The sequence below is a fragment of the Bombina bombina genome, chromosome 1 (genome assembly GCF_027579735.1).
Source record: "Bombina bombina isolate aBomBom1 chromosome 1, aBomBom1.pri, whole genome shotgun sequence".
NCBI classification, from domain to species: Eukaryota; Metazoa; Chordata; class Amphibia; order Anura; family Bombinatoridae; genus Bombina; species Bombina bombina.
The window spans coordinates 1,047,206,786-1,047,234,411 of NC_069499.1; the positions used below are offsets into that span (position 1 = coordinate 1,047,206,786).

A 27,626-nucleotide genomic window follows, 5' to 3' on the forward strand; every position below is an offset into this window, starting at 1 on the left:
AGAGCTCTGTGAGTCCGACTGACTACTGCCCGAGCTGCAAACACACTGCTGTCCCACTCACTGGCTACACTTGCAGTCACAAGCCAATTAAGGAGACTACACGTGCAGTCAGGAGCCAATGTGCCGCTAAATCCGCCTATGGTAATAGTTTCAGTTCCCACTGAGCTGTGCCAATTAGTTACGATGATCTGTGACCCACTAGGTATCAATTACGTGTCAACCATGTGATATGTGTAGCAGACAGGTGGAAAGTCAGAAACCAAAAAACAATTAAAAAGCACTGTAATAGTGAGTTGTAAAATCAGAAAGAATACGTAAAATATTGAGATCAGAACAAATGCATAAAAACTAATTTAACAAAATACAGCATGTCTAATAAATAAAAAAGTCCAAATTAATGTCCATATGAAAGTCCAAAAATTAAATGTCCAAATTGGATTCCAATACTATTTGATGATTAAGTGCTGGTGATGGAAAATCTGTGTAAATATGTGAAAAAAATATTAAAAAAAAAAGTGAAAAAGTTTTTGAAAAGTGTATGTGTATATATATATGTATGTATGTGTGTATGTATATATATATATATATATATATATATATATATATATATATATATATAATTATATTAAAAAATGTGACCAAAAAGTGAAAGAAAGGTGATCTACACCTAAAAATCTGTGTATAAAATTAATCCTAAAAATAATCCTTTATCCATATCTTAAAGGACTGGAGATATATATCCAAATTAATCGTGTAAGGTTCCTTTTCAAATAAATCCTTAGTATTCCAAAATAAGTGTGTCCCAAATATAATAAAAATGCTGTTAGTGTTCTAGTGATTACAATATGGTGTTGATCTTCCCAATATGTTAAATTATGATGACATCAAAAATGATAAATATAAAAATGGACGTAGTACAATAAAGCTACTAAATAGGGAAAATATAGGTATTTAACTCATCAAAAGAGCCTGAGTCGTTATACTAGTAACAATCTATGCGTTTCGGTCCGCAGGGACCTTTCTCAAGACTGGTGTCTTGAGAGAGGTCCCTGCGGACCGAAACGCGTAGATTGTTACTGGTATAACGGCTCAGGCTCTTTTGGGGAGTTAAATACCTATATTTCTCTTGTAAGGTGTATCCAGTCCACGGATTCATCCTTTATTTGTGGGATATTCCCCTTCCCTACAGGAAGTGGCAAAGAGAGCCCTATTTAGTAGCTTTATTGCACTATGTCCATTTTTATATTTTTCTACAGGATTTTGATGTCATCATAATTTAACATATTGGGAAGAAGATCAACACCATATTGTAATCACTAGAACACTAACACAATTTTTATTATATTTGGGACACACTTATTTTGGAATACTAAGGATTTATTTGAAAAGGAACCTTACACGATTAATTTGGATATATATCTCCAGTCCTTTAAGATATTAATAAAGGATCATTTTTAGGATTATCTTTTTAGGGTTAATTTTATACACATTTTTAGGTGTATATCGCCTTTCTTTCACTTTTTGGTCACATTTTTTACCAGTTTTTTATTATATATATATATATATATATATATATATATATATATATATATATATATATATATATATATATATATATATATATATATATATATATATATATATATATATATATATATATATATATATATATATAATTTTCCAGCACTTAATCATCAAATAGGTTTGGACATTTAATTTTGGGACTTTTTCATATGGACATTAATTTGGACTTTATTTATTAGACATTCTGTATTTTGTTAAATTAGTTTTTATGCATTTGTAATGATTTCAATATTTTACGTCTTCTTTCTGATTTTACAACTCACTATTAGTGGAATATTAGGTTTAACAGAACATCTCCTAGTAAATCTATACATTGTTTTTATTATTTTTAATGTTTTTTTTTTTTAAAAAAAAGTATTTCTGATTTGTTTAATGTTACTACTGCTTGATTATACATTGTAACCTTATTAAAATATACACACTAAAAGACATATTGTTTGAATTATACCATTTGCACTGTTAAATAACACTTATCGTGGACACCACCTTAAGCACTTTATCCCCTAAATAGGGACATTGTAGCGCTGACTCTTGGCATTTTTCATATCGTCTATTCGAGATCAGGTTGGGAGATTTCGCCTTTCTGAGTAGTAGCTTATGTGGTTGTATATTTTGGCGCTGTTTGATTACCATTTTTGGAATCTAGGGTAATACCCTCGGAAGGGGGTTATTGAACAGGGGGGATTTTATTATGCATAATATTGATTGTGTTTCTGCTGCTTTTGTGTAAAATGAGGCTCTTGTCAGTGTGGACCAGTCAGTTCATTAGCGAGAGATTGAGGCAGACTTTTTTGGTGCGCCTCTCTCTCTCTCTCTCGAGTGCAGGGGCGGTCCTGCATGACACTCCATGTGACCGGGTGTGGCCTCTGTAATGTCCTTTTTCTCTACCTGTGTTTACCTATAGGCTACTAAAGATTTTCGTCAGTCTTCTGCCCTGTTTGTTTCTCAGGAAAGTGTAAGGGTCAGAAGGCCACTTCTACTTCTCTTTCCCTCTGGTTGAGAATTATGATTCATTTTGCTTATGAGACTGCTGGACAGCAGCCTCATGAGAGAATTATGACTCATTCCACTAGGGCTGTCTCCTCTTCTTGGGCTTTCAAAAATGAAGCTTTCTCTTGTTAAGTGTGTTCAGTCCACGGGTCATCCATTACTTATGGGATATATTCTCCTTCCCAACAGGAAGTTGCAAGAGGATCACCCAAGCAGAGCTGCTATATAGCTCCTCCCCTCACATGTCATACCCAGTCATTCTCTTGCAACCCTCAACAAAGAAGGAGGTCGCGAGAGGAGCTGGAGTTTTTACTTAACTATTCTTCAATCAAAAGTTTGTTATTTTAAATGGCACCGGAGTGTGCTGTTTTTCTATCTCGGGCAGTATTTGGAAGAAGAAACTGCCTGCGTTTTTTATCTTTGATCTTAGCAGGTGTAACTAAGATCCACTGGCTGTTCTCGACATTCTGAGGAGTGGGGTAACTTCAGAAAATGGGAATAGCATGCGGGGTCCTCCGCAAATGAGGTATGTGCAGTACTTTATTTTCTGGGAATGGAATTGACTAAGAAAATACTGCTGTTACCGTGTGATGTAAGTACAGCCTTAAATGCAGTAGTAGCAACTGGTATCAGGCTGATAAATGTATGCGCAGTCGAGTTATATTCTAGGGACTAGAATTTGACTGAGAAAATACTGTTAACACTGAAATAATACTTAAGCCTTCTCTGCAGTGGTAGCAACTGGTAGCAGGCTTAGTGATAGCTTTGCATGACATTGAAAAATGTTGTTTTTTAATAAAACGTTTACTGGCATGTTATTCGTTTTTGTGAAGTACTTTGGTGATAAATCGCTTTGGGCATGATTTTTTTCCACATGGCTAACATATTTTTCTGCATGGAAACAGGGCTCCCACTGTTGTGATTGGAGTGGGAGGGCCCTTGTTTTGGCGCCTTGTTGCGCAGTTAAAATTATTGCACAGTCTTTCTGCTTCTTCCTCCTTGATCCAGGACGTCTCTAGAGAGCTCAGGGGTCTGCAAATTTCATTTGTGAGGGAGGTAATCAGTCACAGCAGATCTGTGACAGTGTGCTGACTGTGATTAAAAGCGTTAAATCTTAATTGATATCCGTTTTATCCGTTTTGGATATTGAGGGGTTAATCATCCTTTTGCTAATGGGTGCAATCCTCTGCTAATAATACACTTCTTGTTAAGAATTGTTTAATTATATCTGTATTATTGCAACGCTGCAGCGTTTTTTATATTGCTTGTAAAACTTATTGAAAGTGATTTCCAAGCTTGTTAGTTTTCATTGCTAAGTCTGTTTTAAACATGTCTGATTCAGAGGAAACTGTTTGTTCATCATGTTCAAAAGCCAATGTGGAGCCCAATAGAACGATGTGTACCAATTGTATTGATATTGCTTTGAATAAAAGTCAATCTGTACCGATAAAGAAGCTATCACCAGACAACGAGGGGGAAGTTATGCCGTCTAACTCTCCTCACGTGTCAGTACCTGCGTCTCCCGCTCGGGAGATGCGTAGGATTGAGACACCTAGTACATCTAGGCCCTTACAAATCACTTTACATGATATGGCTAATGTTATGAAAGAAGTATTATATAATATGCCCGAATTAAGGGGCAAACGCGATAGCTCTGGGTTAAGGACAGAGCGCGCTGATGACACGAGAGCCATGTCTGATACTGCGTCACAATTTGCAGAACATGAGGACGATGAGCTTCATTCTGTCGGTGACGGTTCTGATCCGGGAAGACCGGATTCAGAAATTTTAAATTTAAGCTTGAGAACCTCCGTGTGTTACTAGGGGAGGTATTAGCGGCTCTGAATGATTGCGACGCGGTGGCAATTCCAGAGAAATTGTGTAGGTTGGATAGATACTATGCGGTACCGGTGTGTACTGACGTTTTTCCTATACCAAAAAGACTTACAGAAAGCAGTTAGAAGCAGTTTCTACGTTAGCCAAGCGTACCACTATCCCGGTGGAGGATAGCTGTGCTTTCTCAGATCCAATGGATAAAAAATTAAAGGGTTATCTTAAGAAAATGTTTGTTCAACAGGGTTTTATTCTGCAGCCTCTTGCATGCATTGCGCCTGTCACGGCTGCAGCGGCATTCTGGTTTGAGTCTCTGGAAGAGGCGATTCGCACAGAGCCGTTGGATGAGGCCTTGAGCAAAGTTAGAACCCTTAAGCAAGCTAATGCGTTTGTTTCAGATGCCGTAGTACATCTAACTAAACTTACGGCTAAAAATTCCGGATTCGCCATACAGGCGCGCAGAGCGCTCTGGCTTAGATCCTGGTCAGCGGATGTAACTTCCAAGTCTAAACTACTTAACATTCCTTTCAAAGGGCAGACCTTATTCGGGCCCGGCTTGAAGGAAATTATTGCTGACATTACGGGAGGTAAGGGCCACGCCCTTCCTCAGGACAGGGCCAAACCAAAGGCCAAACAGTCTAATTTTCATGCCTTTCGTAACTTCAAGGCAGGAGCAGCATCGACTTCCTCCGCTCCAAAACAGGAAGGAACTACTGCTCGTTACAGACAAGGTTGGAAAGGCAACCAGTCATGGAACAAGGGCAAGCAGGCCAGAAAGCCTACTTCCGCCCCTAAGACAGCACGAAGTCAGGGCCCCCTATCCAGAGACGGATTTAGTGGGGGGCAGACTTTCTCTCTTTGCCCAGGCTTGGGCAAGAGATGTGCAGGATCCCTGGACGTTAAAGATTATATCTCAGGGATACTTTCTGGATTTCAAATCCTCTCCTCCACAAGGGAGGTTCCATCTTTCGAGGTTATCGACAAACCTAGTAAAGAGAGAGGCATTTCTACGATGTGTACAAGACCTCTTTATCATGGGGGTGATCCACTCAGTTCCGCGATCGGAACAGGGACAAGGATTTTACTCAAATCTATTTGTGGTTCCCAAAAAAAGAGGGAACCTACAGACCAATCTTGGACTTAAAGATCCTAAACAAATTCCTAAGGGTACCTTCGTTCAAGATGGAAACCATTCGAACCATCCTACCCATGATCCAAGAGGGTCAATATATGACCACGGTGGACTTGAAGGATGCTTACCTTCATATACCGATTCACAAAGATCATTATCGGTACCTGAGGTTTGCCTTTCTAGACAGGCATTACCAATTTGTGGCTCTTCCCTTCGGGTTAGCCACGGCCTAGAGAATTTTTATGAAGGTTCTGGGCTCACTTCTGGCGGTACTAAGACCACGAGGCATAGCGGTGGCTCTGTACCTATACGACATTCTGATACAAGTCAGAATGCAAAGTCTCATACAGAGATAGTTCTAGCATTTCTGAGGTCGCATGGGTGGAAAGTGAACGTGGAAAAGAGTTCTCTGTTACCACTCACAAGGGTTCCTTTTCTAGGGACTCTTATAGATTCTGTAGAGATGACGATTTACCTGACGGAGTCCAGGTTATCAAAGATTCTCAATGCTTGCCGTGTCCTTCATTCCATTCCAAGCCCATCAGTAGCTCAGTGCATGGAGGTAATCGGCTTAATGGTCGCGGCAATGGACATAGTGCCATTTGGGCGCCTGCATCTCAGACCGCTGCAACTATGCATGCTCAGTCAATGGAACGGGGATTACTCAGATCTGTCCCCTTTGCTAAATCTGGACCAGGAGACCAGAGATTCTCTTCTCTGGTGGTTGTCACTGGTTCATCTGTCCAAAGGAATGACCTTTCGCAGACCAGATTGGACGATTGTAACAACGGATGCCAGCCTTCTAGGCTGGGGAGCAGTCTGGAATTCCCTGAAGGCTCAGGGATCGTGGACTCAGGAGGAGAAACTACTCCCAATAAACATTCTAGAATTAAGGGCAATATTCAATGCTCTTCTAGCTTGGCCTCAGTTAGCAAAGCTGAGGTTCGTCAGATTTCAGTCGGACAATATCACGACTGTGGCTTACATCAATCATCAGGGGGGAACCAGGAGTTCCCTAGCGATGTTGGAAGTCTCTAAGATAATTCGCTGGGCAGAGTCTCACTCTTGCCACCTGTCAGCGATTCACATCCCAGGCGTAGAGAACTGGGAGGCGGATTTCCTAAGTCGCCAGACTTTTCATCCGGGAGAGTGGGAACTTCACCCGGAGGTATTTGCTCAACTGATTCGTCGTTGGGGCAAACCGGATCTGGATCTCATGGCATCTCGCCAGAACGCGAAGCTTCCTTGTTACGGATCCAGGTCCAGGGACCCGGGAGCGGTGCTGGTAGATGCATTAGCAGCCCCTTGGGTTTTCAACATAGCTTATGTGTTTCCACCATTTCCGTTGCTACCTCGGCTGATTGCCAGGATCAAACAGGAGAGGGCATCGGTAATTCTAATAGCGCCTGCATGGCCACGCAGGACCTGGTATGCAGACCTAGTGGACATGTCGTCCTGTCCACCATGGTCTCTTCCTCTGAGGCAGGACCTTCTAATTCAGGGTCCTTTCAACCATCCAAACCTAATTTCTCTGAGGCTGACTGCCTGGAAATTGAACGCTTGATTCTATCAAAGCGTGGGTTTTCGGATTCGGTTATTGATACATTAATACAGGCTCGGAAACCTGTGACAAGAAAAATTTACCATAAGATATGGCGTAAATATTTATATTGGTGCGAATCCAAGAGTTACTCATGGAGTAAGGTTAGGATTCCTAGGATATTAGCTTTTCTACAAGAGGGTTTAGAAAAGGGTTTATTCGCTAAAGGGACAGATTTCAGCTCTGTCTATTCTTTTACACAAGCGTCTGGCAGAGCATCCAGACGTCCAGGCCTTTTGTCAGGCTTTGGCTAGAATTAAGCCTGTGTTTAAAGCTGTTGCTCCTCCGTGGAGCTTAAACTTGGTTCTTAAAGTTCTTCAGGGTGTTCCGTTTGAACCCCTTCATTCAATTGATATTAAGCTTTTATCTTGGAAAGTTTTGTTTTTGATGGCTATTTCCTTGGCTCGAAGAGTCTCTGAGTTATCTGCCTTACATTGTGATTCTCCTTATCTGATCTTTCATTCAGACAAGGTAGTTCTGCGTACTAAACCTGGGTTTTTACCTAAGGTTGTTTCTAACAGGAATATCAATCAAGAGATTGTTGTTCCATCATTATGTCCTAATCCTTCTTCAAAGAAGGAACGTCTTTTGCATAATCTAGACGTGGTCCGTGCTCTGAAGTTCTACTTACAGGCAACTAAAGGTTTTAGACAAACTTCTTCTCTGTCGTTTACTCTGGACAGAGGAGAGGTCAAAAGGCTTCGGCTACCTCTCTCTCTTTTTGGCTTCGTAGCATAATACGTTTAGCCTATGAGACTGCTGGACAGCAGCCTCCTGAAAGAATTACAGCTCATTCCACCAGAGCTGTGGCTTCCACCTGGGCCTTTAAGAATGAGGCCTCTGTTGAACAGATTTGCAAGGCTGCAACTTGGTCTTCACTTCATACTTTTTACAAATTTGACACTTTCGCTTCTTCGGAGGCTGGTTTTGGGAGAAAGGTTCTACAGGCAGTGGTTCCTTCTGTTTAATGTTCCTGCCTTGTCCCTCCCATCATCCGTGTACTTAGCTTTGGTATTGGTATCCCATAAGTAATGGATGACCCGTGGACTGAACACACTTAACAAGAGAAAACATAATTTATGCTTACCTGATAAATTTATTTCTCTTGTAGTGTGTTCAGTCCACGGCCCGCCCTGTCTTTTTCAGGCAGGTTCTAAATTTTAAAATTATTACTCCAGTCACCACTGCACCTTATAGTTTCTCCTTTCTCGTCTTGTTTCGGTCGAATAACTGGATATGACATGTGAGGGGAGGAGCTATATAGCAGCTCTGCTTGGGTGATCCTCTTGCAACTTCCTGTTGGGAAGGAGAATATATCCCATATGTAATGGATGACCCGTGGACTGAACACACTACAAGAGAAATAAATTTATCAGGTAAGCATAAATTATGTTTTTGTGGAACAAATTTGCAAGGCGGCAACATGGTCCTCTCTGCATACTTTTTCCAAATTGTACCAATGTGATACTTTTGCCTCGGCTGAGGCCTCTTTTGGGAGAAAGGTTCTGCGGTGGTGCCTTCTGTTTAGGTCTGCCCTCTTGCTCTCCCTCCCTGTTCATTCTAAGTCCTCTAGCTTGGGTATTGGTTCCCACTAGTAAATAACAGTATTTTTTGTTAAACCTCAGGCACCTCTATACCTTTTTGTTATCTTTTTCCATTTCCCTTTGGCCGAATGACTGAGGGTTATGGGTAAGCGAAGTGACACTTAATAGCTCTGCTGGGGGGCTCTTTGACTCCTCCTGCTGGCCAGGAGTGCATATACCACTAGTAATTGGAATGACTTCGTGGACTCTCCATGTCTGGAAATAAATTTATCAGGCAAGCATAAATTTTGTTTTCCTCATCTCTGACCATCTTTTTTTCTTTTTCACCTCCTGGGTATTTTCTTGCATATAGACATACGTCCAAACCTGTATAGTGGTTTGTTGCCCATTGGCTGTAATAAGGTAAACCAGGAAATGCATTCTAGTGTTTTTTTTGTAAAATCATACTGGCATGAAGTTAATTGATAACTGCATACTCACTTGTACTACTATTTGCTTTAATAGTACAGCCAGTGCAGGCTTAACTATTTAAATCATCTATGCAGCAAACTGCTTTATGGGTGTGAGCACATCCCTCTATAAAAATGTGTTTACACACTATAGCCTGTGATTTGACTATAATCCTATGTTGAGAGGGGGATATTAGCATTAGGAGACCCACAGGGAGGCTGTAATTTAATACCTTCAAGGTCTCTTCAGAAAGAAAACATGTATAATGTGTGCATAATTTTTCAGAAGATGAGTCTACGAGCCATCACATGTGGGATTAAAGTCCAGTTAAGGCAAAGCACCCTAAATGAGTTTTAATCCCTCCAACTTTCCTAGTATTTCCTTGCTTGGGGCAAAAGCATTACTGAGGGAAATTGAAAGTGCTGACCCCTTTTAGCTTGGCGGACTGCTGTTTCTGTAGAGGAGAGAACCGTTTTAAAGGATCCTATGGAGAGATATTGTTTAACGCTACCTGTCTGTGTGTTCTATCCAGCTGTCAGTGTAGTTCAGTTTCCTGACGCATTTCAGGGAAAGATCTTTTTTGCATCTGGACTGTATGCTATTATTGCAGCTTTCACTGGAGGAGAGGGCTCAGTTTCCTGCCGCAAGGTAAAAAAAAAAAAAAAAGCTTAAGCCGATTTTAACTGCTAGACTATTTCACTCCTTTTGTTATTCCAAGATGGAGACTATTCTGACTACACAAAATTCCTCAGATTTGCTTTTCCAAACAGGCGTTGCCAATTTGTGGCGCTTCCCTTTTGGTCTTGCACCAGCACTAAGAAGTTTCACAAACCTGAATTTCAAAGCATTTGCAAGAAGTTCTGTCTAACTTTTATTATCCAAAATGTTAAAACAAAAAGCACTTTGTTTTACAAAAGCCACCACTTGCTCAGTGGTCGGGTCATGAAGCGCAATCTTCGGATACTTCCATACTATACAACATCCTATAAATAGTTACCTGCAAGGGATCCTATTGGATTCAATAGAAATGTAAGTATTTACAGTGCATTTACTATTCAAATAATTCGGTCAGACGATATAACAGTGGCTTAAGTCAGTCACCAAGTTGGTACTCAAATCATCTTAGCGATGAGAGACAGCATTCTGACATGGGCAGAACGTCATCAGTGCACGATTTCAGCAATTCAGTTGTGAAGCAACTTCCTCACTTGTCAATAGTTTTACCCTGGTGAATGGTCCTTGAATCAGGAGGTATTAGACCATGATGTAAATCATTGGGGAAGGTCAGACATACATCTTCTGGTCTTATTTTAATCACAAGAGATTCTGAAAGATGCACTAGTGATTCCCTGGTCTTAGTTTTATTTACATCTTTCCTCTTTATGTATTGGTATTGCAGATAATAGCCAAAATAAAACGGGAACAAGTGCTTGTGTGTCATGGGCTTTTAGAAATTAAACTTCCATTGACCAAATTTGCAAGGAAGCTACTTAGTACAAAATGGTAAAAGTATGTGAAGATGACTTTCGATACGTTGGCCTCTTGTGAGGCTGCTTTTGGTTGGAATATTCTGCAGGCCGTAGTGCCTGTTTATTGCCTTTACCTGCCTTAACTGTTTTTCCATGCCTTATTTCATGTTCTCTTGGACTTCACAGCTTAGGTATGTGATGACTTCTGGATTCTCATCTTTTGCTTACCTGACTTCTTTTTTCTATAACAGTTGGTGGCAGTACCAGTTCACTATTCTCCTACCCTGCTTTTCAATTTCTACTTTATTTCTCCTGGCCAAATTTATGACTAAAGGAATCATGGGAAAGTGTGAGGGGTTAAAGCTTGGTTACGTATGGTGTTTGCATCCTCCTATAGAACTTTAAAGGGACACTCAATTCAAAATAAACTTATGATTCAGACAGATCAGCAGTTTTAAGACACTTCTATTATCAAATTTTGCACAATCTCTTTACATTCACACTTTCTGGGGATCAAGATCCTACTGAGTTTCAAAGATATAAAAAAAAGGAAAGAGAGAAAAAAAAAGAAGGCGCCACCATAATGCGATATCAGTGTTATCAAGTGAAGCCTGCACACCTATATACCGTACTTACAAGCTGTAGGGCCCAGCAAACTTTCTCCGTATTCTCCAAAGATCCTCGACTTCTCCAGCCGACTCCCACAATCCGGCTCATGACAGGCTCCTCAGTTTTTCTGTCCGGTTTTCATAAATTGGTATCAGCCAGGGCAATAAAATATTATGAACACACTGTCAATGGTCACAGAATACTGCTCCCAGGGACATTTTCTCTTCCCCTAGGTTTATCGCTGCGCCTCTGAAGATACCAGTACATGGTGGTCAGTACCTGATCACAGGATTTACATACTAACAGAAGGGGGCCCGTAGATGGTGACCTCCCGATTGGATATCGCAACACTGAAACGTAATTATTACAAGAGGTTGGTACTTGTAAGTCGAGTATCATTGGATGACTCTAGACCTATGAGAATGGGGATTCTTCCACTTTGAGAGGAGCATCGGAGATTCTCACGCAGGCGCAGTGTAATCTTGAGGACGCCAAGGAGCTTATTTAAAGCGGTGGATTTTTAAATATTTATTACACCTGATGAAACGGTCAGTATAGACCGTGAAACGTGTTGTATTTTTAAGAATAAAGTCTTTTTAACATATTAGACTTTCCACTGACTATTTCATTTTAATTTGGGAAAGAGAAAATTTCCCTGGGAGCAGTATTCTGTGACCATTGACAGAGAGTGCTCATAATATTTTATTGCCCTGGCTGATACCAATTTATGAAAACCGGACAGAAAAACCGAGTAGCCAGTTTGGAGCCGGATTGTGGGGGTCGGCTGGAGAAGTCGAGGTCCTTTGGAGAATACGGGTAAAGTTTGGTGGGCGACTATAAGAGCCCAGGAGGCCCTTGTTGCACTTCTTAAGTGCCCTACAGCTTGTAAGTATATAGGTGTGCAGGCTTCTCTTGATAACACTGATATCGCACTATGATGGCACTTCCTTTTTTTCTCTCTTTTTTTTTTTTTTTTTTTTTTTTTTTTTTTTATATCTTTGACACTGCAGATTTTGGATACCAACTGATTTTTGAAGAAGCAGCTAGCCACGACGTCATCTCTATGGAGATTTGTGGGACATTTTAACATAGTGTCTGGATCAAATTCACAGATGTGGGATAAGTGCTATTTGTGATTACCATATGAACTTTCTATGCCCTATGCAATAGTATTATTAGATTGTAAATATTTGTCATTTATATTTCACATTTTGGTTATTATGTAACCGGAACAGGTTGTGAGATTAAATATAGAGCACTAATATAAGATCAATACTATATTTATGTATTGATAGTTTTATACACTGTTTAGGCACATCCAATTGGATATATTTTTACTTTTTTTCACATCCTACTGAGTGTGCTTAAGCTCACAAGGTATATGTATACTAGTCTGTGTTTGGCTGGTGTCTGTCACATGATACAGGGGGGGGCCGGAAAATGGGAGAGAGAAAAATACATTTGTCAGAACAAAAAATCTGCTTATTTGACATTCCTGTTTTATTGCCTTTTTTATTATGTACTTGTTAATGTAATTCCACTGCATAGAGTGGTCCTTTAATCTCATATGTGATGGCTCGTGGACTTGTACCATTGTAAAAGAAATGACAACTAGAATGTGCCATACGTTTTCTTATATTGCAGACCTTGTAGGCATCCTGGTTTGCATTCTTTCACTGTTGTAAAATATTTGATTTCATGTTATGGCTTTTCAATATACGCTGTTTTTTTTTTTTTTTTTTTTTTTTTTTTTTTTTTATATAAATTCATGCTTTAATGTAGGATTTTCCACTGTTCTTTTGCCATGTACATCTTGCTCCCTGATGAAATTTTGCTTTTCTTTATACCTATACCTTCCTAAAGATATCCTGGGTAAATGTTTGTCAGGCCAGACAAAATGTTGTATCACCTCATTAAATAAATATACTGAGCTTTTTTATTTTATTACACATTCTTAGGGGGGATAATTTAATTTTAAAATGCCACCTTTGAATTGGAACAAAAAAAGTGCAGCGTAAAGTTTTAAGTTTTGTAAGCAGGTAAATGATGACCAGTTAAAAACCACATTCAGGTATTTTGAGGTCCTGTGGCCTTGGGGATGGTCTAAGTTAATTGTTCATTATTGGGACATATATAACCTATTTTAGCTTGGTGGTAAGTCTGGGCTTTTTGTGTGCCTTAGCCCAAGCTAGATATTACCTGTATTCTAAAGTTTGCCAAAGCATTTTGGTTTTAATGGTTGCTATTCACATTAAAGGGACAGTCTAGTCAAAAATGAACTTTCGTGATTCAGATGGGGCATGTCATTTTAAACAACTTTGCATTTATTTTTATCAATTTTTTTTTCCTCTTGGTATTCTTAGTTGAAAGCTAAACCTAGGTAGGCTCATATGCTAATTTAAGCCCTTGAAGGCTGCCCGTGGAGATACTTATGAGAGTGCACTGATAGGCTAAAATGCAAGTCTGTCCAATGAACTGAAATAATTTGCAATCTGAAGAGGTTTAGATAAAAGGTAATCACAGGGGTAAAAAGTATATTAATATTATAAGTATTGGTTGTGCAAAACCTGTGGAATGGGTGATAAAGGAATTATCTATTTTTTTTAAAACTTCTGGAGTAGACTATCCCTTTAACTGTTTCAGTTAATTTCTACAAATATTAAACCTGCGTTTTAATTATCTGTACTAAGACATTGATTTTCAAACAGGGCTGGAAAAATATCGCTAAAGACACCAGTTGAAAAAGTTACCATTCCACTAGAAAAAAGGTTACAGTTCTTCTGTTCTGCAATTCAATAGCATGACTAATGAAAAATTCCAGCCCTGCAAAAAAAAATTACTCCATCTAAAAAGGGATAAACGTGGCAAATTATTTTGTAACCTTTTTAATACATTTTTTTTTTTTGTGCAAATTTCTTAAAAATTGCATCTACTTTTATTTTCTGACGACCCCAATTTGTTCTTTTTTTCCCCTTAGTAGAAGTTAATCATATGTGCAGCATGTTTAGAAATAAAGTGCTGCTGTCTTAACCTGATTTAGAATTGAATGAAGTGATTTTATAAGGAATTGAGTTATCAAAGTGAACCAAATGTTAAGCTGACATTTTGTGCATCTTGCATGTTATACCTTCCTATAAGCTACGTTACCAAGTGACTATAATAAATGCTTTGGCATTAGGAGTCTTAATTCTGACTAACTTGTTTTTCGACTGATCTGTACATGTTAAATCCTAGGAGGTTAATAAATATAATATTTATTAAAAATAAAATTGAGATAGAGGCAAAACAAGGGCAGTTTTGTGATGCTGGTGTATTGTGCTCGCGTGCACACACATATGCTTTTATTTTTTTACACATGCCACTTTTTTCTGGGGTAATATGGAATTTCAACACCGGGCAAATTAGAGTTTGTCTTGGGGTTGTGGGTTTTCCCCCCATCCCAAAATGCAACAATTAATAGTAGTAAACAAAATCAAGCTGCTTTGTAAATTTTATACTGTTAAGTGTTCGTTACACGGTAAGGCTTTCAAACACATGCGTTGGAAAGTTTGTTCTTGCGATATATGTATGTCACTCAAAATGAATTTGCGTACAAACTTCATATCGTCAAAACTAAGAAGATGCTTTTTTTTTCTGTCCTATAACGTTGCTATTAAAATGCCTAATAAACCTGTCCCCTACATGCTTATGATCATCTTGTTGAACTAATATCAAGTGTGATATTACGTGTGTATGTATGTATGTGTGTGTATATATGTATATGTTATATGTGTGTGTGTATATATATATATATATATATATATATATATATATATATATATATATATATATATATAAATATTTGTGTTGTAATAATAGGCAACATTTAAAGGGAGTTTGGCTGAAGGTCATCTGACTGGAAGCTTGTAATTTACAGTTTTAGGGAAGAAATGTGCAGTTTTCTAATAAACATTCTCCCTTATTACCACTTTGACTGGTAACTGTCTTATTTCTAACTTATTAAACAGAAATGTTCTATAATATGTTGTTTCAAATAATTGAACAGATGGGTTAATTGTGCTTTTCAGATATTAAAAAGGCAACGGAGAAAAGAAGTATGAATAAGGCTCCATCCAGGTCCAGCCCAACACGAAGGTAAAGTACTAGCAAGTCACAAATGGCCCCTTCATGGTAGAGCTTTTTGGAAAGAACCCTCGACAGAATACTATAAACTTCTCATTCTGAACGAAAAATGTTTTGCTGGGTTCTGTAATGGAGTCCAAAAGCAAAGTGTCTGACTTGGTCACCATCAGGCTATGAATAATCTGCAACCTGGAAGTCAATTGAGATTACGTTTCATTGCGTTTTCCTAAACAAAATGAGAAACTGATGTTTATCGGTGGTAGGAAGTTGATATTTAGCACTGCAAAAAAATGTGTTCTGTCTGTGCGCTCGTTGTGTACGTCTCAAGTCTTACGCCACCTGAAATTTTATGGGAGACACCTTTCAAACGTGAGGATATAGAGCAGTGGAGGAACTGGATTTCTTCTTTCTCTCCATACCCCCCCCCCCCATGTAAATTTTTAGAATTTGGAGATTATATCCCAGGAGTGCCCCCACCCTTCATTCTCTTCTGGGAATGGCTTTATCATCTTAAGATAATTGTTTAAATCAACTTAGTGTAGGAAATAATACTTTTTAAGTCTGGGTGAGACTTGCAGTACTTCTCAAACCTACTTTGAAGTCAATAGTCAATAAACAAATACCCTTACTAATGGGATTTTTCTTTTACCTCTGTTTTCCTAAACATTGCATCATATTAGGAGGTATCCTCTAACACTCTACTCTATTAAATGTTCACATTTTAACGTCTTAATTTTGAACTTTTAAGGTGTGGGAAAATACTATGATGCTGTTCATATTGCGTTCGGCACTTATATTCTGTCTACTCGCTCATTTTGGAATGACGCTTGGAATTTGCTCTTAGTTTCTGAATGGAAATATTAATCCAATTAAATTTCTATCAAGGTTACTAAACTTAACTGTACCAAAAAAAAAAAAATAGAACTAATATCGGGGTGGGGGGGTTACTTTTAAAATCAAGAATAATAAATTTAAAAAAAAAACGTGTCGCGTTTTAATACAAAAAAAACTTCAAGAAGATTTTATTTAATATAAAGAGAGGGAAAAAAACTTGCTGGTTTTAAAATGTCTATCAATTATAAAACTTATTGAGTATACTTTGCAGTAGAAGTGCATGGGTTTCAAATTTAAGCACTTAGTTTTATCACCAAGCCTAACTGTACATGTGTTAAAGGGACATTAAGTAGTCATTGCATCTATTATTGGTAAATGCAAACCACACATTTTTAAATGAATTCTTAAAAAAACTACAATTTTCTCATACATTTTAATTAAATGCTCATTGAGATAACATTACTTTATGAAAGGGGAATAACATGCTAAAGTTTTCTATTTTTCGTACAGTACAGCATGCCGGAGATCTGTTGTTTTTTTTGATGATTTTTATTTTTACCCTGACTGGTCACAGCAAAGGTGATAAACATACAATGATGTTCAAGGGGTCTGTCCCTGGTGGCAAAACCTTGCTGAAGGACAGTTTTTTAAAATTGTAAACTATTCCATAATTATATTGTTTGCAATAGTTATTGCCAATATATTTTATGCATTAATAAAAATGACTTAATGTCCCTATACTTGTTCTGGTATTTTATGTATTCTTAACTGTTTTCTGTATCCTCTTCTTTACAGAGGCTTTTATGATCCATAGTCTGTTTAGTTCCTTAAGATGAAGTTTTGGTGTAGCGTTTCCTTTTCAAACATTATGCTGTTAAGGGTCGGTCATTCTGGAATTTATATAATGTTTTTATAGAGGGTGTTTTAGTTTGGGCTAGTGAGCTGTTGATGTATTTCTGACTTCAAGTAACAGAATGATTGATTGATTTTTCAGAGATGTATATGCTTATGGAGAAACTCGTAGTGAAAGACGTGATCGTTCCCCTATTCGCACAAGCCCTAGAAGAGACAGAGACAGCCGAGATGACAGAGCCTCAAGAACCCTTCGGGATTCAAGGAATGGAAGAGATGGAAGAGAACCCAGAGATTCTAGAGACTTAAGAGATACTAGAGATTTAAGAGATCCTAAAGATTCTCGTGATCTCAGGGATGCTAGAGAACCCAGGGATTTCAGAGATGCCCGTGATTCCAGAGACTCTAGAGACTTACGTGACCCAAGGGACCTTAGAGATTCGAGAGATGCCCGGAGTCTTAGAGATCCCCGTGATGCTCGTGATCTCAGGGATCCATTGTATGATCGCTACAGAGATGTGAGAGACCCGTTATACAGGTATTTCTATAAACTATCCAAAGCTCCTACTCTTCTGGTTGAAAATAACTATGCAATTTTAAGAGCAAGGTAGACCTTTATGATCCTTAGGAGAATGTAATAGTTTTAAATGTTTTATAAAGGGTTACTTTTCTGTAAAATTTGTTTCCCCCTTAAAAGGACACTCAAGTCAAAATTAAACTTCATGATTCAGATAGAGCATGCCATTTAAACAACTTTCCAATTTACTTCCATTAACACAATGTGCACAGTATTTTTTTAAACAACTTTCCAATTTACTTCCATTAACACAATGTGCACAGTATTTTTATATTTACACTTTTTGAGTCACCAGCTCCTACTGCGCCTGTTCAAGAATTAACAAAATATACATATATGCATTTGTGATTAGCTGATGGCTGTCACATGATACAGTAGTGGAAATAGACATAACTTTGAAATGTGTCAGAAAAAAATATACTTCTCAGTGCTATTGCATTATCTTTTTATCATGCATTTGTTGATAAAGCAAATCTACTGTATTCACCGGTCCTTTAATGCGTTTTCAGTGGTTTACTTGTGCCAGCCACAGTGTTTTACATTACATGGGACGGACTTGTTTGTTTGTTTCTATATTAGAAATAGTTTTCTTAAAGGGACAGTATACACTGATTTTCATAAAACTGCATGTAATAGACACTACTATAAAGAATAAGATGCAAATATACAGATATAAAAATCCAGTATAAAACTGTTTACAAATTTACTTAGAAGCTCTCAGTTTAGCTCTGTTGAAAGGGTAGTTGGAAAGTCCACTGCAAGTGGGAAATGAGACACTCCCCCCCCCCCCCTCCCTTCTTTTGCATATGAAAAGACCCTTTACACAAACAGAAGCAAGCTGGAGTAGGTATACGTTAGTATTCTCAGCATTCTCCTAAAACTTTAGGGCTTGGTTAGGAGTCTGAAAATCAGAGCAATGTTATTTAAAAATAAGCAAAACTATACATTTAAAAAAAACAAAAAAAACTTTATGGGCTATTTAAATCATCTAAAAAAAACATTTAAGCAAAAAAATGTGTATAATGTCCCTTTAATGAAGCAGCAACCCATTGTTCTCAGTAACCTACCCATTCAAATGTGCTGAGCCTGCAAACTTGTCCTCAGGCCTCCCAAACAGGCCAGATTTTCAGGATGACCTTGAATGAGAGTGGGCTAATAACTGATTACTAATCAGCAGATTATATCACTATATCTTCAAAATCTGGCCTGTTTGGGAGTCCAGAAACTCATTGACCTTTTATATACACACACACTAATTACAAGCAAACAGATTACAGGTGATGATGGTTACCTTTTAATAGCCATTCAAACCCCTTTGTGTCAACTTGTGAGCATGTTAGGCCAAAATCACCAGGGTATGTAAACTTTTGATCAGGGTCTTTTGGGTAGTTTTTGTTGTCATGATTTAAAAAGAGTAAACACAGTTGGTTGATAATAAATGGCTTCAGCCAAACACTAGCCATTCAAATCCCTTTGTGTCAACTTGTGTGCATGTTATAAGGCCAAAATCACCAGGACTGACAGTACTCACTATTATGTGTATTCCATATGAGATACAGCACTGGAGGGATTGGCCTTAAAGGGACAGACCACTCTTTTATGCAAATAATACACATATCCTCTTTGGAAAATCACAAAATATATTCACTTATATTGTTTCACGCTATTGTTGGTTTTTATTGAGTTACTTATTTCGTGTGTGTATAGTTGAGTGTCAATTGTTTTATTATCTGTATACATTTGAAGCCCTGCTGAAGGAAATGGCTCCATTTTTTTTATAGATCTTAGAAAATAAGATTTTGAAGGAAAAAATGTTACAGCATGTAATTTGATCACTAGTGACCTTGCAATGCTTTGTGTTAATCCTCTGTAAACTGGTTTAACACACAGTTAAAATACTATTCAGGAGGTGCAGAGCACTGCTGGTCTGAGCAGAAACTGCCGGTCACCAAATCGGCTGTGATTGGGTTAGAGGTGTCCGCTTGGCACCAACAATTATCTGCAGCTCACAAGTGGTAACTATGTGTTAAACCACTTTGGGGGATTTGAACACATTAGAGTCTAACAAACTACTAGAGCAGAGCTTTCCAAACTTTTCATGTTGGTGACACACTTTTTAGACCTACATCATTTCGCGACACAGTAATTCAGTTGTACTAGCAAACAGGAGGTTAAACTAACTTGTTTTAAGAGATACGGACATATACATAAATTATATAATAACAAAATATATTTACAAGTAAAAATATGTATGTGCAAGAATTAAAAAAAAGTTTAAAAACACCAATAGCTACTTACTATTTTAATGGGATGTATGAGGTTGATGGAATGAACACAATTTCTGAATATTTGGTGGAATATTAGATAAAGACACTCGTATTTCATCAAACATTTTTAAGTTTCCACTTCCTATCCATATATCAAGAGCTAGAGCAGCAATGTACTACTGGGAGCTAGTTGCAAAAAACCCCCACTGACTTCAGCTCAGCGTTTAAGCTGCCGCCCTCAGAGCTCGGTGAGTCCGATTGACTACTGCCCGCGCTACAAACACACTGCTGTCCCACTCAATGACTATACATGCAGTCACGAGCCAATTAAGGAGACTACACGTGCAGTCGGGAGCCAATGTGCCGCCAATGGGAATAGTTTCAGTTCCCACTGAGCTGCCCCAATTGGTTAAGATGATCTGTGACCCACAAGGTATCAATCATGTGTCAACCATGTGATATGCGTAGCAGGCAGGCGGAAAGTCAGAAACCAAAAAAATAAATAAATTTAAATTTGTGCTGAAGCAGGGACACACCTACACACTGCTGCCGACACACTAGTGTGTCCCGACACACAGTTTGGAAAGCACTGTACTAGAGCATATGATTTCTCCACTTTAAAGGGACAGTCTAGTCCAAAATAAGCTTTAATGATTCAGAGAGAGAATGTAATGTAATTTTAAACAATTTTCCAATTTACTTTTATCACCAATTTTGTTTTGTTCTCTTAGTTTTCTTAGTTGAAAGCTAAACCTAGGAGGTTCATATGCTAATTTCTAAGCCCTTGAAGGCTGTCTCTTCTCTCAGGGCATTTTGACAGTTTTTCACCACTAGAGGGTGTTAGTTCATGTGTGTCATATAGATAACACTGTGCTCACGCATGTGGAGTTCCAGTGAGCCCGCTCTGATTGGCTAAAATGGATGTCTGTCAAAAGAACTGAAATAAGGGGGCAGTTTGCAGAGGCTTAGATACAAGGTAATCAGAGGTAAAAAGTGTATTTATATAACTGTGTTGGTTATGCAAAACTAGAGAATGTGTAATAAAGGGATTAGCTATCTTTTTAAAGAATGAAAATTTAAATGACTACAATATTAATTGATCTAAAGTGTTTTTGTTTTTCCTCTAAATGTGTATATAGGCGTGATGAATCTCTTGATAAATACCGTCCTGATGATCTTTACCACAAGAGAGATGACCCTTATGTGGACCGCTATCGAGATTCACTTGATCGACATGGGAGAGAAGCCGAAGGTTTGTTGTTTGTTACATATATCCATGAGCTAACCGTGTTTTTCTCTGGCAACTGTTGAAACCAAGCACCTACAAAAAAAAAAATCCCTCTGCCCCCTTTTTTTTTTTGCTAATATATACCATTTTTGGAATGGATTGCCAAAGGTCTTGACAAATTTGTTTAAAATCTAAGAGGCAGCCAAAAATTTAAAGAAGCCAGGAAATGTACTGCTGCTGTGCACATGGGTAAAAATGTACTGGTATTGTTGTGGAAGCTAGCAAGAGCATTATTGAGCCCCTGGTGACGTAAGGGACATTATACACTAGATTATTGTTTGCATAAATGATTTGTGCATGATCCATTTATATAGCCCATGCAGGGTGTTTTTTTTTTTTGTGTGTGTGGTTTTTCTTATTAAATAACATTGTGCTGATTTTCAGACTCCAAACCAAGCCCCAAAGTTGTAGTATACTGATGTATACCTTCTCCAGCTTGCTCCTGTTTGTGTAAAGGGTATTTTCATATTCAGACAAATGGGGGAGGAGGGGGGTGTCTGCTTTTAATGGGTGTTCCAGTCAACCAAATCAAAAGTGATAAACTGGGAGCTTCTTAGTAAGTTTTTAAAAGGTTTTATACTGGGGTTTTTTTTGGTGGCTGCACACATGTCAGTCATTGGCTCACTAGATGTGTTCAGCTAGCTCCCAGTAGTGCATTGTTGCTCCTGAGCCTACTCTTAAAGAATACCAAGAGAACAAAAAATGTAAGTTGAAAATGTGAAGCTCTGTCTGAATCATGACTAGTGGCATTTTTAATAATGTTATAAAAATGGCCTCTCTCACTTTGTAGTCTCCCTCATAATATCATTCTGAAACAGGCTCCAACAGAAAGTGCCCACACTAATCATGGCCTTGCCATTTAACTACAATTCTCATCTGTCCTTTCTTCATGCTAGCGTGTGGCCTAGATGAGATGCGGTGCTATATGATCATGGTGCAGCTCACAAACCCTGGTACAAATGTAGTTTAAATGGCCCTCGCATCTGGGTTTGCTAACCCCTGGATTATGAGCATACCTAGGACTGATAACTATAGATAACTATAGATAACTATAGAATTGCCTACTTGAAATATATAAATGATTATTTTTTCGATTGCATGATTTTTATATAGTATAGCTGACATTTCTAATACTGTGTATTTCCCTTTTCTTTCTCTCTAGATCGCTTGAAGCGTGAAGATCGCCGTCGGGAGGAATTGTACAGAAAATACTATGATGAAATTCAGAGACGCTTTGACGCTGAACGTCCTGTGGAATGCTCTGTTGTGGTTGTTAACAAACAATCAAAGTAAGCTGCTTTTATTTATTTTATTTTTTTCAAAGTATGTGGGTCTTGTTTATTAAACAAATAAATGATTGTAAGATAAAATAATGCTATTTTTCTCCAGGGAGTATGCAGAAGTAGTTGGAAGGAAAGTCCGTGACTTGGGCATGATGGTGGATTTAATTTTCCTGAATACTGAGGTGTCCCTGACACAAGCATTGGAAGATATTACCAGAGGAGGCACTCCTTTTGCTATAGTGGTTACTCAACAGCACCAGGTCCATTGCTCCTGTACAGTGAACATCTTGTTTGGCACCCCTCAAGGTAAGAATTATATAACCAGGGGTGCCTCTGACCTTTTCCAACCCCTTTTTTTGGTTTGTGGAGGTTTTTTTTGTATTTAAAAAATAAATAAAAATCAGTTTTACATAAATGTACCACGGTGGGTATGTAAACCATTTGCAATTACTGTGGACTGCGTCAGCAAGAGAGAGCTAGTGTGAATTGAGTGTGTGTGTTTATAAAATATATATATTAATATACCAGTAGATGCAGTCTCTCAAAACCAAATGGGGACAATTTAACAAGGTGCCTGCGTAATCTGAAAATGTGTGTGAACAATAATGATACAATGTCTCACTTAAATATAAAAAGGATATATGACACTCCAGATTTAATATAAAAAGTATGTAGAAAGTGACTGCTGTCTCCAAAGTTTTCTCATGGAATAGGGTAGAAATCTGTTATTTAACCCCTTAAGGACCACAGCACTTTTCCATTTTCTGATTGGGACCAGGGCTATTTGTACATTTCTGCAGTGTTTGTGTTTAGCTGTAATTTCCCTCTTACTCATTTACTGTACTCACACACATTATATACCATTTTTCTTGCCATAAAATGGGACTTTCTAAAGATACTATTATTTTCATCATATCTTATAATTTACTGTAAAAAAAATTATAAAATATGATGAAAAAATGGGGGGGAAAACTTTTTATAACTTTGAAACCCAAAATCTGTTACAAAACTCCCATGCTAAAGAGTTTAGAAATACCCAAATGTTTGCATGTTCTTTGCTTTTTTTGCAAGTTATAGGGCAATAAATACAAGTATCAAATTTTTTTTTCTCCTCAAAATTAGCAATTGTTACATTGTAACAATGATATCTGTCAGGAATCCCTGAATATCTCTTGATGTGTGTGTATATATATTTTTTTAGTAGAGAACCCAAAGTATTGATCTAGGCCCATTTTGGTATATTTCATGCCACCATTTCCCTGCCAAATGCGATCAAATTAAAAAAAAAGTTAAATTTTTCACAATTTTAGATTTCTCACTGAAATTATTTGCAAACAGCTTGTGCAATTATGGCGCAGATAGTTGTAAAAGCTTCTCTGTGATCCCCTTTGTTCAGGAATAGCAGATATGGCTTTGGCGTTGCTTTTTGGTAATTAAAAGTCCACTAAATGTCGCTGCGCACCAAACTTGTATTATGCCCAGCATTGAAGGGGTCAATTAGGTAGCTTGTTGTAATTTTAGCTTTAGTGTGGAGATCAGCCTCTCACCTGACACATCCCACCCCCCCTCAAACAGCTCTCTTCCCTCCCCCACCTCAGTATTGTCATCACCATCTTAAAGGGACACTCAATCAAAATTAACCTTTCATTATTCAGAGCATACAATTTTAAACAACGTTCCAATTTACTTCCATTAACTAAAGGTGCACAGTCTTTTTATATTTAAACTTTTTGAGTCACCAGCTCCTACTGAGCATGTGCAAGAATAAGCGTATGTGCATTTGTGAATGGCTGATTGCTGTCACATGGTACGTGTATGCATTTGTGTTTGGCTGATGGCTGTCACATGGTACAGGGGGAGTGGAAAAAGACATAACTTTTAAAATTGTCAGAAAAAAAATCTACTCATTTGAAGTGCTATTGCATTGTATTGTTATCTTGCATTTGTTGATTATGCAAATCTACTGTGTTGACTGGTCCTTTAAGTACTGGCAGAAAGTCTGCCAGTACTAAAAAAAAGAGAAAATGTATGATTAACTGATAAAAATTTTTCTTTTTTGACACAATGAGTCCATGGATCATCTTAATTACTAATGGGATATTCACCTCCTGGTTAGCACGAGGCAAAGAGCACCAAAGCAGAGCTGTTAAATAGCTCCTCCCTTCCCTCCCACCCCAGTCATTCTCTTTGACCATGTTAGTGATAGGAAGAGGTAAAGTGAGATGTTAGAAAAGATTCTTCAATCAAGAGTTTATTTTGTTTTTAAATTAGTGCCAGAGTGTGCTACTTTGTTCTAGGGTGTAGCCGTAGTCCATATCAGTCTCTACAGGAGAGCTTTGGTGGCTTTAGAGCAATGGGAACTTGTGGGACATAATTCTCACTGCGCCTCCCATACTGATGCTGCCCTGACTAAGAAAACCTGAAAGATTTTTGCTCAGGACTTTTGTTTCTTTCCAGGTTCATGGGAGGGAGAGGACCTCTTAAACCTGGGTACTGCCTTGCTGCCAGGCAGACAATGAGGTAAGTGCTAACCTTTTTTTCTGGGAGTAGAGGATCTCAGAGAGAGTTTGGGCACTTTATTAAATTTCCATCTAGCCTCGTTATATTCGGGTCAGAATCTCCTAGTTTTAGTAGGGGACATTAAGGCAGTTAAGACGCAGGCACTGGCATATCTTTCATTCCCAGCTCTAATAATAAGGCTGCCTGGGTGAAAGAGACAGTAACGTTTTTGATCTGCACAGAAGTTTGCATTGCGGTTATTCAATGGCAACCGGGATATTACATGTTACATTTTTATTTATGTTTATGGAAGATTTGGGGGAAAGAATGTCAGTGTGAGCAGTGTTTCCGCGATATCAGCGGTGTAGCATCATTTACATTGAGTATAGACAAATTCAGTGAGGTCTAACCTTTTGCTCCCGGTGCCTTTACTCAGACTATGGCGACCGGGAGCTAATTTGGATAACGCCCACGAGGAGCAGAGCCGCTAATAGTCACCAAGGTTTTATTTCCTCCCTCCTGACAGTTCTGTAGATAATAGCGCTAGGAGGGGAGGATGGCGCTGTATTGATAACACTTCCTGTCATTTCTGGTTATCGGAAGACACAAAGGACTTTTTGCATAATTGCTTGCGCTTCAGCCTAGCGCTGTAATAAGTTCAGTTTGTTGTAGACAAGCTTTCTGTCGCCTCAGCTGGGTCAAGCTGAGGTATAAATAGTGTTCTGACAATTTCCTCATACATCTTCATGACTTAAACAATCTATTTTTTACTAACTTTAACATTTAAAGTGACAGTATCACTCGCTATATTTTGTTTTTTTAATAGCAACTTGCCAAGTTTTTATTTCATTATTCTGCTATATGTGAGGCAGGTTGATTAAGGGAGTGTACATTAATTTCTTTCATGTAATTAGCAAGAGTCCATGAGCTAGTGACGTATGGGATATACATTCCTACCAGGAGGGGCAAAGTTTCCCAAACCTTAAAATGCCTATAAATACACCCCTCACCACACCCACAATTCAGTTTTACAAACTTTGCCTCCGATGGAGGTGGTGAAGTAAGTTTGTGCTAGATTCTACGTTGATATGCGCTCCGCAGCAAGTTGGAGCCCGGTTTTCCTCTCAGCGTGCAGTGAATGTCAGAGGGATGTGAGGAGAGTATTGCCTATTTGAATGCAGTGATCTCCTTCTACGGGGTCTATTTCATAGGTTCTCTGTTATCGGTCGTAGAGATTCATCTCTTACCTCCCTTTTCAGATCGACGGTATACTCTTATATATACCATTACCTCTGCTGATTCTCGTTTCAGTACTGGTTTGGCTTTCTACAAACATGTAGATGAGTGTCCTGGGGTAAGTAAATCTTATTTTCTGTGACACTCTAAGCTATGGTTGGGCACTTTGTTTATAAAGTTCTAAATATATGTATTCAAACATTTATTTGCCTTGACTCAGAATGTTCAACTTTCCTTATTTTTCAGACAGTCAGTTTCATATTTGGGATAATGCATTTGAATTGATCATTTTTTCTTACCTTCAAAAATTTGATTCTTTTTTTTTCCTGTGGGCTGTTAGGCTCGCGGGGGCTGAAAATGCTTCATTTTATTGCGTCATTCTTGGCGCGGACTTTTTTGGCGCAAAAATTCTTTTCCGTTTCCGGCGTCATACGTGTCGCCGGAAGTTGCGTCATTTTTTGACGTTATTTTGCGCCAAAAATGTCGGCGTTCCGGATGTGGCGTCATTTTTGGCGCCAAAAGCATTTAGGCGCCAAATAATGTGGGCGTCTTTTTTGGCGCTAAAAAATAAGGGCGTCGCTTTTGTCTCCACATTATTTAAGTCTTATTTTTTCATTGCTTCTGGTTGCTAGAAGCTTGTTCTTTGGCATTTTTTTTCCCATTCCTGAAACTGTCATTTAAGGAATTTGATCAATTTTGCTTTATATGTTGTTTTTTCTCTTACATATTGCAAGATGTCTCACGTTGCATCTGAGTCAGAAGATACTACAGGAAAATCGCTGTCTAGTGCTGGAGCTATCAAGCTAAGTGTATCTGCTATAATTTTTTGTATCTGTTTCTCCAGCTGTTGTTTGTATTGCATGTCATGACAAACTTATTAATGCAGATAAAATTTCCTTTAGTACTGTTACATTACCTGTTGCTGTTCCGTCAACATCTAATTTTCAGAGTGTTCCTGATAAACATAAGAGATTTTATTTTTTAAATCCATTAAGAAGGCTATGTCTGTTATTTCTCCTTCTAGTTTACATAAAAGTCTTTTAGAACTTCGCTTTTTTCAGATGAATTTTTAAATGAACATCATCATTCTGATAATGGTTCTTCTGGTTCAGAGGTTTCTGTCTCAGAGGTTGATGCTGATAAATCTTTGTATTTGTTCAAGATGGAATTTATTCGTTCTTTATTTAAAGAAGTATTAATTGCATTAGAAATAGAGGATTCTGGTCCCCTTGATACTAAATCTAAACGTTTAATTAAGGTTTTTAAATCTCCTGTAGTTATTCCAGAAGTGTTTAATCTCCCTGATGCTATTTCTGAAGTAATTTCCAGGGAATGGAATAATTTGGGTAATTCTTTTACTCCTTCTAAACGTTTAAGCTATTATATCCTATGCCATCTGACAGATTAGAGTTTTTTTGGGACAAAATCCCTAAGGTTATGGGGCTGTCTCTACTCCT

At 38.1% G+C, this 27,626-nt stretch overlaps 1 protein-coding gene across 2 annotated transcripts in view; it reads left to right on the forward strand.

Annotated features, from left to right (window-relative positions):
• The window catches only part of LOC128666894 (nuclear receptor coactivator 5), a 56,872-nt gene that overhangs the window by 18,790 nt on the left and 10,456 nt on the right, over positions 1 to 27,626 (forward strand). For both annotated transcript variants that reach the window (XM_053721817.1, XM_053721740.1), the window contains 5 exons: positions 15,279 to 15,345; positions 17,162 to 17,557; positions 21,003 to 21,115; positions 22,314 to 22,440; positions 22,541 to 22,740. In XM_053721817.1, coding sequence (XP_053577792.1) covers positions 15,308 to 15,345; positions 17,162 to 17,557; positions 21,003 to 21,115; positions 22,314 to 22,440; positions 22,541 to 22,740 — 874 coding nt within the window. In that variant the 5' untranslated portion in view covers positions 15,279 to 15,307. The remainder of the gene's footprint in view (positions 1 to 15,278; positions 15,346 to 17,161; positions 17,558 to 21,002; positions 21,116 to 22,313; positions 22,441 to 22,540; positions 22,741 to 27,626) is intronic.